Source organism: Mesoplodon densirostris, chromosome 10, assembly GCF_025265405.1.
Source record: "Mesoplodon densirostris isolate mMesDen1 chromosome 10, mMesDen1 primary haplotype, whole genome shotgun sequence".
NCBI classification, from domain to species: domain Eukaryota; kingdom Metazoa; phylum Chordata; class Mammalia; order Artiodactyla; family Ziphiidae; genus Mesoplodon; species Mesoplodon densirostris.
This window is the reverse complement of record NC_082670.1, coordinates 52,970,802-52,981,904: the sequence shown is the minus strand read 5'-3', so window position 1 is coordinate 52,981,904 and position 11,103 is coordinate 52,970,802. Positions and strand designations below refer to the sequence as shown.

Genomic DNA, 11,103 nt, shown 5'->3' with positions numbered 1-11,103 from the left:
TCCCCGTGTGTGCGGGGGAGGAGGGTGGAGGTCCAGAGAGGCAAAAGGGACGCGGAAGGAAAAGGAGAGGGCTTCTCGGTCAGTTTTCGCCTCCTGCCTTCAAATTCAGTGCCCTTTCCTTGTGGAAAGGGCGCTGGGTTCGGGACGCGCGAGTGCGCGCCTTAGCGGTCCGCGTGTCGCCAGGTGGATAACCCGGCACAGGAGGAAGGGGAAGTTACCTTCCCCTCGGAAGAGGGCGCTGGCTCCCTCATCCTGCCTTTATAATCAGGCCGCGGCCGGAGAGGAAGCAGCCAGCTGCCGTCTGCGCTCTGCAAAGCATGCAGTTAGGGGAGCAGCTCTTGGTGAGCCCGGTGAACCTGCCTGGTGCGCACTTCTACCCGCTGGAGGGGGCGCGAGGCGGTGGCGGCGGGAGCGCCGGCCACCTCCCGGGAGCGGCCCCCTCGCCTCAGAGGCTGGACTTAGACAAAGCGCCCAAGAAGTTCTCGGGCAGCCTCTCGTGCGAGGCAGGGAGCGGGGAGCCCGCAGCCGCCGGTGCGGGGGCCCCCGCGGCCATGCTCAGTGACGCCGACGCCGGGGACGCCTTTGCCGGCACCGCGGCCGTGGCCAAGCCGGGGCCCCCGGACGGCCGCAAGGGCTCCCCCTGCGGGGAGGAGGAGCTGCCCTCAGCCGCCGCCGCCGCGGCCGCCGCCGCAGCCGCCGCCGCCAGCGCGCGCTACTCCATGGACAGCCTGAGCTCGGAGCGCTACTACCTCCAGTCCCCCGGGCCTCAGGGTTCCGAGCTGGCCGCGCCCTGCTCGCTGTTCCCGTACCAGGCCGCTGCCGGGGCGCCCCACGGATCTGTGTACCCGGCTCCCAACGGGGCGCGCTACCCCTACGGCTCCATGCTGCCCCCCGGCGGCTTCCCCGCGGCCGTGTGCCCACCCGGCAGGGCGCAATTCGGCCCGGGAGCAGGTGCGAGCGGCGGCGCGGGCGGCAGCGGCGGGGGAGGCGGCCCGGGTGCCTATCAGTACGGCCAGGGGGCTCCGCTCTACGGACCGTACTCCGGGGCAGCAGCCGCGGGTTCCTGCGGAGGACTGGGGGGCCTGGGGGTTCCCGGCTCCGGCTTCCGCGCCCACGTCTACCTGTGCAACCGGCCTCTGTGGCTCAAATTCCACCGCCACCAAACCGAGATGATCATTACGAAACAGGGCAGGTGAGCGCAGCGCGGGGGGCCCCGAAGCGCGGGGACAGAGAGGACCTGTGTGGTCCTGAGGGTGGCCGGCAATGGGGGACCGCCGCCCGCCCGCTCCGCTCTTGGCTGGGAGAGTGAGTTTCCGTGCGCAGCCAGTGGAGACGCCGCATCTCCAGTCCGATGTCCCTCCCGTCCGCGCACCGGCGGTTTGTGCAGGGCGCTAAGGCTACGGCTGCTTCCCCCATTCCCTCTCGTCATCCTCACCTGGACTGACGAGGAGGAGGCAGAAATGGAAACTGGGGCTTGTCCACAAAGCTGGATTTCCTAGGTACGCCCGGCCGGCGGTATGCCGGTCCCTGACGGCGGGCGAGGAGCCGCGGATGCGGGAAGGCTCCATGGGTGGCTACCTTCTCTGAGCACAGGACAGGGGCTCCCGCAGCTTTAGGCGCCAGGGTCTCCGCGGGGCGCATCCGGGGGACGAGCGCGAGGACCAGAGCGCCGGCAATGGGGGCTGGTCCGGGTAGTGGGTTAGGCCGGACCTGGAGTCAGACGGGGCTGGGGTCCCAGGCCTGAGAAAGTTCGGATACACGGGCAGTGGTTTCTTCTGGGGAAAGTGAGGGGTGGGTGCTGGGAGAGGGACGTCCAAAGGGGACTTTCAGTCTTACCAGTAGAACTAATTTTTTAATTTTTTTTTTTACGAGAACAACTCTCTGACACTTGTACATGTAAAAAATAATGATTTTTAAACATCGTGGAAGAAAATAAATGAGCATCTGAAAGGATAAAGAACTTGAGTGAGTTGTGCAGAAGGGCGGGGATTGGGGCAAATTATTTCAGAAAAGAGATGTTCCGAGAGTTGCCAACTCAAGGATATTTTACGTAGTGAGGGCCACTTTATCTACCGGTATTCTGTTCGTCTGTAGACTTCTAAATGTCGTCCTTAAGCGTGGGCCCGTGCCGGGCGTTCCGATTTAAATGTCCTGGTTCTATTCCCTTGCACAGACGCATGTTTCCTTTCTTGAGTTTCAACATAAACGGACTCAATCCCACCGCCCACTACAACGTGTTCGTAGAAGTGGTGCTGGCGGACCCCAACCACTGGCGCTTCCAGGGGGGCAAATGGGTGACCTGCGGAAAAGCCGACAATAACATGCAGGGTGAGGAGAGAAAGGACCTGGGCAGGGTGGATCGGCGGGAGCCCCCGACTCAAGACACCACACATTTAAATCTCACATCCCTCCCTCCACATCCGGGGCCTGGAAGTGTTAGGAGTTTCTTTGTGTTGATTGTTTGATTAAGGGAGAGAATTGCTAAGTCAGACTTCTTGCCTATTAGTATATAGAATTTTAACCATGACCCTACTCTAGCCCTTCCCTCCACATCCCTACCTTTGAGAAAGGAATTGCTGTAAACTCTCCAGGTGGCAAGGGCTCCTGGCATTCTAATCTTCTCTTGAGAAAAGGCCTCCCCAAGGTTGAGTTCACCATAAAAATCCATCCACCTTCCATCAGATCTTACCTGTCTAGCTTCAGAAGCCCCCAAGTTAACCTTCAAGAGGCATCACCTACTGGCTCCATTTTTGCCTTGTCCAAGGAAGGCTGGAAGCACAGGGGCCCTGGGAGGGGAATCAGTAGAGTCTAGTTGGTCTCCACTGGCCTTCTTAAACTGCTAATAATGGGAGACGTGTTCTAAGCCTAGCTCTTAAATCTTGCCCATAGGTAGTAAATACCCCTCCCCTACCTCCATTTGCAAACAGCCCTTTATGCTTGGGTTTTGTGTTTTGTTTCATTTTCTCTTAGGCAACAAAATGTATGTTCACCCAGAGTCTCCTAATACTGGTTCCCACTGGATGAGACAGGAGATTTCCTTTGGGAAATTAAAACTCACCAATAACAAAGGCGCAAATAACAACAACACCCAGGTAGGGTGACAGAGGAGGTGGTGTCTTCTGGCTGTGAATCTCTTTTCTAATGAGTTTCCATACTCTTCATTGTATTTGTAATATTTGCAGGTACCTGTTGCTTGCCTCCTTCTAGTCTTTTTTTTTTTTTTCTTTTGACCTTTCTCAGTTTTATTTATTTATTATTTTTCCTACTGGATTTCAGTAACAATGAGTTAACTGTTAGGAGCAGAAATACTGAAATCTTTTGGCGACTTAGGAAACCAAGAGGCAAGAGTGTTTATTTAACCACACATACCCAGCTATGTTTTAAGTTTCAAAAATGGCAATAGAAAAGTTAGCTGTTGCTGGGGAGCAAGCAGGAATCGCATTCCAAAATACAGAATTTGTCAAAATCGACTTTTTCAGCTTGGCAGCTCTTTTCTCTGTACCATTTACAGATGATAGTCTTACAGTCTTTACACAAGTACCAACCACGACTGCACATCGTTGAAGTCACAGAGGATGGCGTGGAGGACTTGAACGAGCCCTCCAAGACTCAGACCTTCATCTTCTCAGAAACGCAGTTCATTGCAGTGACTGCCTACCAAAACACCGATGTGAGTGCCCCATGGTCCCCAAGAATCCCTGAAGCTCAGTCCAGCGTGAGAGAGAAAACACTCAGTGACTGTTTTTTCTCCCTTGTCTAGATAACTCAACTAAAGATTGATCACAACCCCTTTGCAAAAGGCTTCAGGGACAACTATGACTCGTAAGTGCACCTTCATTTTTCCTTGCCTGGTCATCTTTGAACAAGACATATCGAATCAGACACTTTCTTGAGACCATATTCTAGGAAGAGCTTTGACGGTTGGGATTTTTGCCTATTTTTATTTTTGCATATTTTTGGCCTTGACTAATCTTGCTTTAGAATTTTCACAGAAGGGTTTTGTTCATTTCTAAAGAAACGTTAAGGGCTTAAAAATGAGGAGTTTTTTTTTTAACATTTGAGTGGAGATTTGAAATTTTCATAATCTGCATTTATATGCCTTCCTTTCCATTTGATCCCAGTTTTTTTATTCTCTCAGGAGCAGGGATTATTATTCCCTCTCATTTTTTTACATAAGAAAAATCTGACACTAAGAGGATGTCATTTTCACAACATCAAACAGCAAGGCCCCACAAATGCCTTTTAAATCTGGGATTTCTACCCACCATGGCCAGCATTCCTTCCCTACCACTGAAGGGAGAGTTGCTCCAAGTTCTTCCAAGTTCTAGGACTTGCAAAGATGGATTTTCTACAGTTTAAATGCTTAATGCCTGAGAGGAAGCTTTTTTTTCGTGGTGGGAAATTTGGCTGCAATGAGCCAAGTCCAGCTAAAATGGGCCAGTGCATCCCTATTACCTCCACCCCTCCACTCGACAGACCAGCACTCCTGCTCTAGAGTCTTCTTCATTTCTGGGAGGTAGATTGTTTGGGGACAACATTAGGGGTTTTTTTAAAGTGTTTCTCTTTATATTGTAGCATGTACACCGCTTCCGAAAATGACAGGTTAACTCCATCTCCCACGGATTCTCCTAGATCCCATCAGATTGTCCCTGGAGGTCGGTACGGCATTCAGTCCTTCTTCCCGGAGCCCTTTGTCAACACTTTACCTCAAGCCCGATATTATAATGGCGAGAGAACCGTGCCACAGACCAACGGCCTCCTTTCACCCCAACAGAGCGAAGAGGTGGCCAATCCTCCCCAGCGATGGCTTGTCACACCCGTCCAGCAACCTGGGACCAACAAACTAGACATCGGTTCCTATGAGTCTGAATATACTTCCAGCACCTTGCTCCCATATGGTATTAAATCCTTGCCCCTCCAGACATCCCATGCCCTGGGGTATTACCCCGACCCCACCTTCCCTGCAATGGCAGGGTGGGGAGGTAGAGGTTCTTATCAAAGGAAGGTGGCAGCTGGACTCCCGTGGACCTCCAGAACAAGCCCCCCTGTGTTCTCTGAAGATCAGCTCTCCAAGGAGAAAGTCAAAGAAGAAATTAGCTCTTCTTGGATAGAGACACCCCCGTCCATCAAGTCTCTTGACTCCAATGATTCAGGGGTGTACACCAGTGCTTGTAAGCGAAGGCGGCTGTCTCCTAGCTCCTCTAGCAATGAAAATTCTCCCTCCATAAAGTGCGAGGACATCAATGCTGAAGAGTACAGTAAAGACACCTCAAAAGTCATGGGGGGGTATTATGCTTTTTACACGACTCCCTAAAGAGTTATTTTAACCTCGTCAAAATGAGCTAACTTTTTGCCGATGGATTTGGTGGTGTTTTTTGTTGTCTTCTTTGTCTAGGTTGCCAAAAAGACGTTTGCCTTCCACCCTGATGCATCCCGTTTTGTGCAATTCTCTAAAAGAAGGTGCCAAAGCTTTTTGATTGCTTCAGGTAACTGAAACAAGCCTAGCATTTTTTTTTCTTTTTTAATAAAATTAATGGAGGACTTTCAAGTGTTTTTAAATTTGAAGGTGATTCAAAGTTATGGCTTTATTTATTGGAGACACTAGACATTCAAAGAACTGGGCTGTGAAGACTGAGTGCCTGGCGCCATCAAAGGTGTTGAAAACTTTCGTTCTCATTTTTATTTGTAAATCTGTAAGCAAATAGAAGCCCAGAGTGGTAAGATGTTTTGCTTCTGGAATAGAAGGGTGGGCCTTAACCTTCAACAAGGGACTTTTGCTGTTAACTTTCTGCTAGGGACAAAAGATGTCAGGCCTGGGAGGCAAGAACTTTGTGAAGGTGCTGGTTTGACCTGACTTTGATTCTTCCCAGGCTTTTGAAACAAGCCATGTTTGCCCTAGTCCAGGATCGCCTCATGTACTAGGCCTCTGCTGTGTGCCTGGGTGGCTTGTAGGACTTAGGAGACAGCAAGGGAGGGGGGCACCAGAAAACAAACAAACAAAAACGGAGAATTTTAAAGTGTACAGTTGTGTGCTTAGATACACTGTAGAATAATGTGGAAAATATTGTACAAATAGTCTACGTAGGTATATGAGATTATGTAAAATTGGTGCTTTGGCTTTGTAAAGAATTTGCAGTTCACCAGACCACAGCTGCAGGAGCAGGGGAAGTTTCGTCATCCCCACAACATATGGGAATATTCTGTTTACTTCTTAGTTAAGAATGTATTCAGCTACTGTACTAACTTGAAACGTGCTAAGGAAAACCCCCATGTCATCCTCTTCCTCTGCCACCCCCACTTCCCAACTTGGTAATGTGAGGAAACAGAAACCTGACGCCCCAGCTCCTATAGGCTTTCTAGAGACCTTGGATTTTTATGTACAGTCGTAGTCATTTTTAATAAATGTGGTTCATTAAGGGAACAGGCATAGCCCTGTCTTCTGTACTATGGGTTTTCATCTTTGTTTCAAAAATCTTAGTTTGCTTCCTCCTCCACCCTCCTCCAGCAGGAACCCTGTCCTACCAACCCACTCCCCCTGCCCCACGTAAGCCTCTAGAATCTCTAAGTGGACAGTGTCTTCGTTGAGGGGGTGGGGATGCTCTTGTTTATCTTTTTTCCTTGAAGATGAATGGGGTTATTTCCTCACCGCACTGGGAGTCTGGACAATGGGGATTGGAGCTGGGGAGGGGAGGAGGGTTGCCGCCGAGATGCAAGATTGCCCACAGCAGGCTTGATATGGGCCTAGGAAACCTCCACCCCCAGCCCTTGGCGTCCGGGCCTCTCCTAGACCTCCCTCCTTGGGGTCTCCCATCCCCGGATCCACATGGGCTCCCCGGGCACCCTCGCAGGCGCCCACGAGATCCGGATCCCTGAGGCCAAGCGGGAGCGGGCCGCCCCCACCCCTGCTGCCACCTGCGGCTTCCTTCTTCCCGGAGCCCCGGGCGCCGCCGCGGGGGCAGCTGCGGTCCGGGGCGCTGTGGATGCGGCGGGAGCGCAAAGCAGCTCTGCGAGCAGCGGCCGGGGAGCCGGTTGCCTAGCTTTTAGCTCCACTTTTTCGGCTCTGAATCCGCGGGAGGGGCCTGGGCCCGCGGAAGAGTTAAACCAAGGAGTGCGGCGAAGGGCCCTTTGTCCCCTTGCCAGACATCCCGCCGCGCTTATCTGCAGACGGCTTCTGGCCCGGCTTGCAATCCTTTCCAGCCCCCTCCCGAAGCTCCCGGGGTAAAGGTCTGGCCGGGAGTGTCATTCTGCTAACTGCGTGGCGCGGAAATGCAGCTGCTAAGAGGATTAGTTCTGGGAGGTGAGCGATCGGCCCGGCCCTCCTCCCCTTCTGCGCCCAATTAAGGCCTCCGCGAGCTCGCACCTCGCTTCTCCGCGGTTTCCAGTTCCCACCGCCCTTCCCGGTTCCGAGTCCTTCCCGCGCCGCCTGTGACCTTGGGGTCTCGGACTCTAGCCCCGCGTCTCCGACGATACCTGTTGAAAACGCTTTGCCCAAACCGCCCCGAATTTTACTGAAGCTGGAAGCGAAAGCCTTGAAATTTGGTTTATGTGTGTTTATTGTGGATGACAGACTCAGACTGGGGGAGGAGGACTAGGAGCCCCCTAACCCGGTCTGCGCGCCCCCCGCCCCAACCCCAAGGAACCCGAGCGTATTGGGAGATGCGATGGAATTTCGAAACGGTGTTCTCTTCTGCCCTCTAGAAAGACTGCAAATGCTAATCACCTCCGGGATAAAGCAGACACTGGCCCCAGTCTATTTCCAGTCCTGTATATTTTTGCACCGTACAGTAAAGAGAACCTGGTACTTGTGAAAAGTCCCTCACAGTGTTTAATAGAAACGTAAGTGGCTGAGTGGCCCCAATTAACACCTTGTGATAAGGCATTCCTAAGATGGAGTGTCAGACACCAAATTGTGAAGAGATGTATCTAATTAATCCTCCTAGGATGACACCGATAAACAAGCCTCTATTTAAATAAAGATCAAGGACTCGGCGACCCGTTTGTTTACATTCTCCGCCGGAGTCCCAGCTTTTGCGCCCTCGCAGGCGGCGTTCCCTGCGCTGGGGCGCGAGGGCGGGGGCTGTCTGGGTGAGGGAGCACCGGCTTGGGGGGTCGCTGGTTCGCCTCCCTTCTAGCCCCAAACAGAAATATGCAATTAGACAAATTGCAACGAAAAAGGAAAAAGAAGTGCAAGAAGGACACGACTCTGACTTGGAAATACTATTGTTTGTCATTTTCCACGCGTGTCCTTTACATCGCCAAACACTTTTTGGTTGTCCGAGTTTTTAAAAGGAAGGCAAGCAAAAAAGCCTTCCACTCGTAGCCCCAGGAAGTCTTTTCTGCTTTGGGGAGAACTCAGAGCAGGACCTTCCCCGCTCCCCACTCAGCCTCTGCACGAGTTCGCTCCTCGCTGCCCTGGGATTCCTCCTCCAGGGTGCTGAAGCCCAGAAGCGCTGGGGTGCGCGGTAGCTATCCTGGGGGGTGGGGTGGGGAGCCACCCACTGTGAAAGGCAAGAAGAATCTGGAAAGGAAGAGGGGAAAGTGCAGCCAAACTCTGTCTGTAAACCAGGGCCGGGGCTTGGAGCCCCCTCGAAGTCTGCGACAACGCACATCCCCACTCCTCAGAGGGGAGTTTCAAGGCTCCAGATCAGCTTTTGGTCCAGGCTCCTTCCTTTCCAGCCGCCTCTGATTAACTTTCAACCTGGGGTAAAGGCAGACTCACGGTCCTCCCTTTCCTCTGCAGGCTCTTCCTTCTTTCTGAACCAAACAAAGGGGGTTGGGTACGATGACCGGTTTTTTTATTGTTTATTCTATTGTTCTTGTTGTTGTTTTTAATTCTGCAGGTGTTATGGAAACGCTCCGAAATAAAAAATTCTCTCCTGCCCTTAATCAAAATTGAGCCTCCAGTGGGGACAAAAATTAAAATCACTCATTCTCCACTGGCCTGGACGCTTCCCTTTCCCCGCTCGCGCCACGATGTCCCCCCGCCCAGCTGCCAGCCGGCTCCTAGAGTTCGGCTTTTCACCGCGCGGAGATTTCGGAATCATCGGGAGGCACTTTTAAAAGGCAATTTGCAAAACTCTGTTGGTGGGCCTGATCGAGTCCCCTTATGTGAACTCCCCATCCCTCGGGTTTAAGCTTTCGAGTGCACGAATTCCGCCGGTCTAGCCCCCGGGATACTCGAACCCGCGGAATCCGTCCACCTGCGCCGGTCTTCGTCGGGGGTCGGAGTCCCTCCTGCGCTTCGCGGAAGCCTGGGCGCAGCGCCTGCACTAGGCGTTCTCATGGGTTCCGCCAGCCCGAACCCGCAGGAGGTGGATTTCCTTCCCCGCCCGTGAGCTGAGCGGTTGGTGGGCAGCCTGAAGCTACGACATTTTTTTTTTTTAACATGATGGGGACTCTGACCTTGGTGGTCACTGAATTTCTCCTTATTACAGCTTAAACGAAGTAAACTTCTGGAGACCCCTCCACCCTCTCCCCCTTTCTCCTTCGGCCCTAGGAGTCCTTTGCGTGTCGCCGAGGACGCATCGAGTCACCGAGGGAAGGATGTTGCTGCGCCAGACACGGAGCAGGCCCTCGGAGGTGGTCCCCAAAGTGCCCGACTTCTGATGGACCCCTGGCCGACCCCGAAGCGCCGGATCTCTGCTTATTTGGGGCAGCAGGATGTGAACATCCACCCCCAACCCCGGCCATTTAAATTTTCTCCGTCTCCCTAAAAAGTCCTTAGCGTCCTTCTAGAAGTTCTCGCGAAGGCAGCAGGGCGCGCACAGGAACTTCTGTAACCCCAGGCTGGACCAGATTTCCTCCCACTGTTGGCGCCGCGCTCTTGGCGGTGGCTCCTGCAGCGGTTCCGAGGAGGATTAGAGGTCCGGGCGGCGGGCAGCCTTCGCCATCTGGCGGCCGCGGCAAGTAAAGCTCTCCCAGTCGAGCAGGGCCTCGTTACAGGCGCTGCTGCTTCTGCATCCCACATCCCACTTCCCCTCCTCCTTCGTAAAGCTCCTCGGTTTTGGGGGAGGAGCCCGGAATTTGGGGTTGGAAGACTTTAAGTCTAGGCCTGGGCCACTGCTAACTAGCTGCCTTGGCTCATCTGTGAAGTCAGGATTCGAACGACGCCTGCCTCGCTGAATATCATCCGGGCGAGGGAGGAGAGAATGAACTTAACTGCTTTGCAAACCGTTGAGTAGCTACGAGTATTAGTAGGCATAATTAATTACTAATTTTATAACATGATATGTAGTGGTAAACACAAGTGCATTGCAAATGAAAGATTTTTTTCTGTAGGATTTTAAATTTTTTATTTAATTTTTATAGAACTATAGTTGATTTACAGTGTTGTGCTAATTTCTGCTGTACAGCAAATTGACTCAGCTATACACATATATACATTCTTTTTTAATATTTTTTTCCATTATGGTTTGTCCCAGGAGATTGCATGTAGTTCCCTGTGCTGTACAGGACCTTGTTGTTTGAAAGATTTTTTAAATTAACTCAAAAATAATTACGGACAATTGCAAACATACACGAAAGTAGAGAGCAGTGAACCCCCATGTATCTATCTTCCAGCTACACCAAACATCAATTCACGCTGCTCCTGTTTCATCCTGTAAATCCCTACCCATCCTCTCTACCACAAATCCCAGAAATCCCGTCATCTAATCCACAATTATTTCCATACATAGCCCTAAAAGATAAGGAATATATATATATATATATCTCACCTATAGAATCAACAGTAATCTCTTCATAATATGAAATATCCAGGCTTGTTTCCCTGATTGGCTCCTAAAGTTTTTGTTGTTCCTCTTGTTTGTTTTTTACAGTTGGTTTGTTTGAATCAGGGTCCAAAAAAGTCTCACACATCTAGTTGATTATCTTAATTCTCTTAATTTAGAAGTCTTCCCTCTTTTATTTTTCCTCGCCATTTATTGAAGAAGTCTGAGCATTTATTCTGTCTAGTTTTCCAGGTTCTGGATTTTTCTGATTGCATTCCTGTGGCGATAACATGATCCTCTGGCCCTTGTATTTCCAACAAAATGGTAACTAGACATGAAAACTTCATCTGATTAAAATTCTATTTTTTGGCAGCAATATCTCATCAGTCGTCTA

General features: G+C 51.7%; 1 protein-coding gene across 2 annotated transcripts; it reads left to right on the top strand.

The window, feature by feature from the left end:
• Window positions 1-317: 317 nt before the first annotated feature.
• EOMES (eomesodermin) lies at window positions 318-5,314 on the top strand. 2 transcript variants are annotated; one of them, XM_060110560.1, is made up of 6 exons: window positions 318-1,192; window positions 2,174-2,328; window positions 2,971-3,092; window positions 3,512-3,670; window positions 3,761-3,822; window positions 4,633-5,314. In XM_060110560.1, the coding sequence occupies exons 1-6, from the start codon at window positions 318-320 to the stop codon at window positions 5,312-5,314; spliced, it is 2,055 nt and encodes a 684-aa protein (XP_059966543.1). The 2 variants fall into 2 exon arrangements, with proteins under 2 accessions (XP_059966543.1, XP_059966542.1); XM_060110559.1 differs by having other exon boundaries at window positions 4,576-5,314.
• Window positions 5,315-11,103: the final 5,789 nt, after the last annotated feature.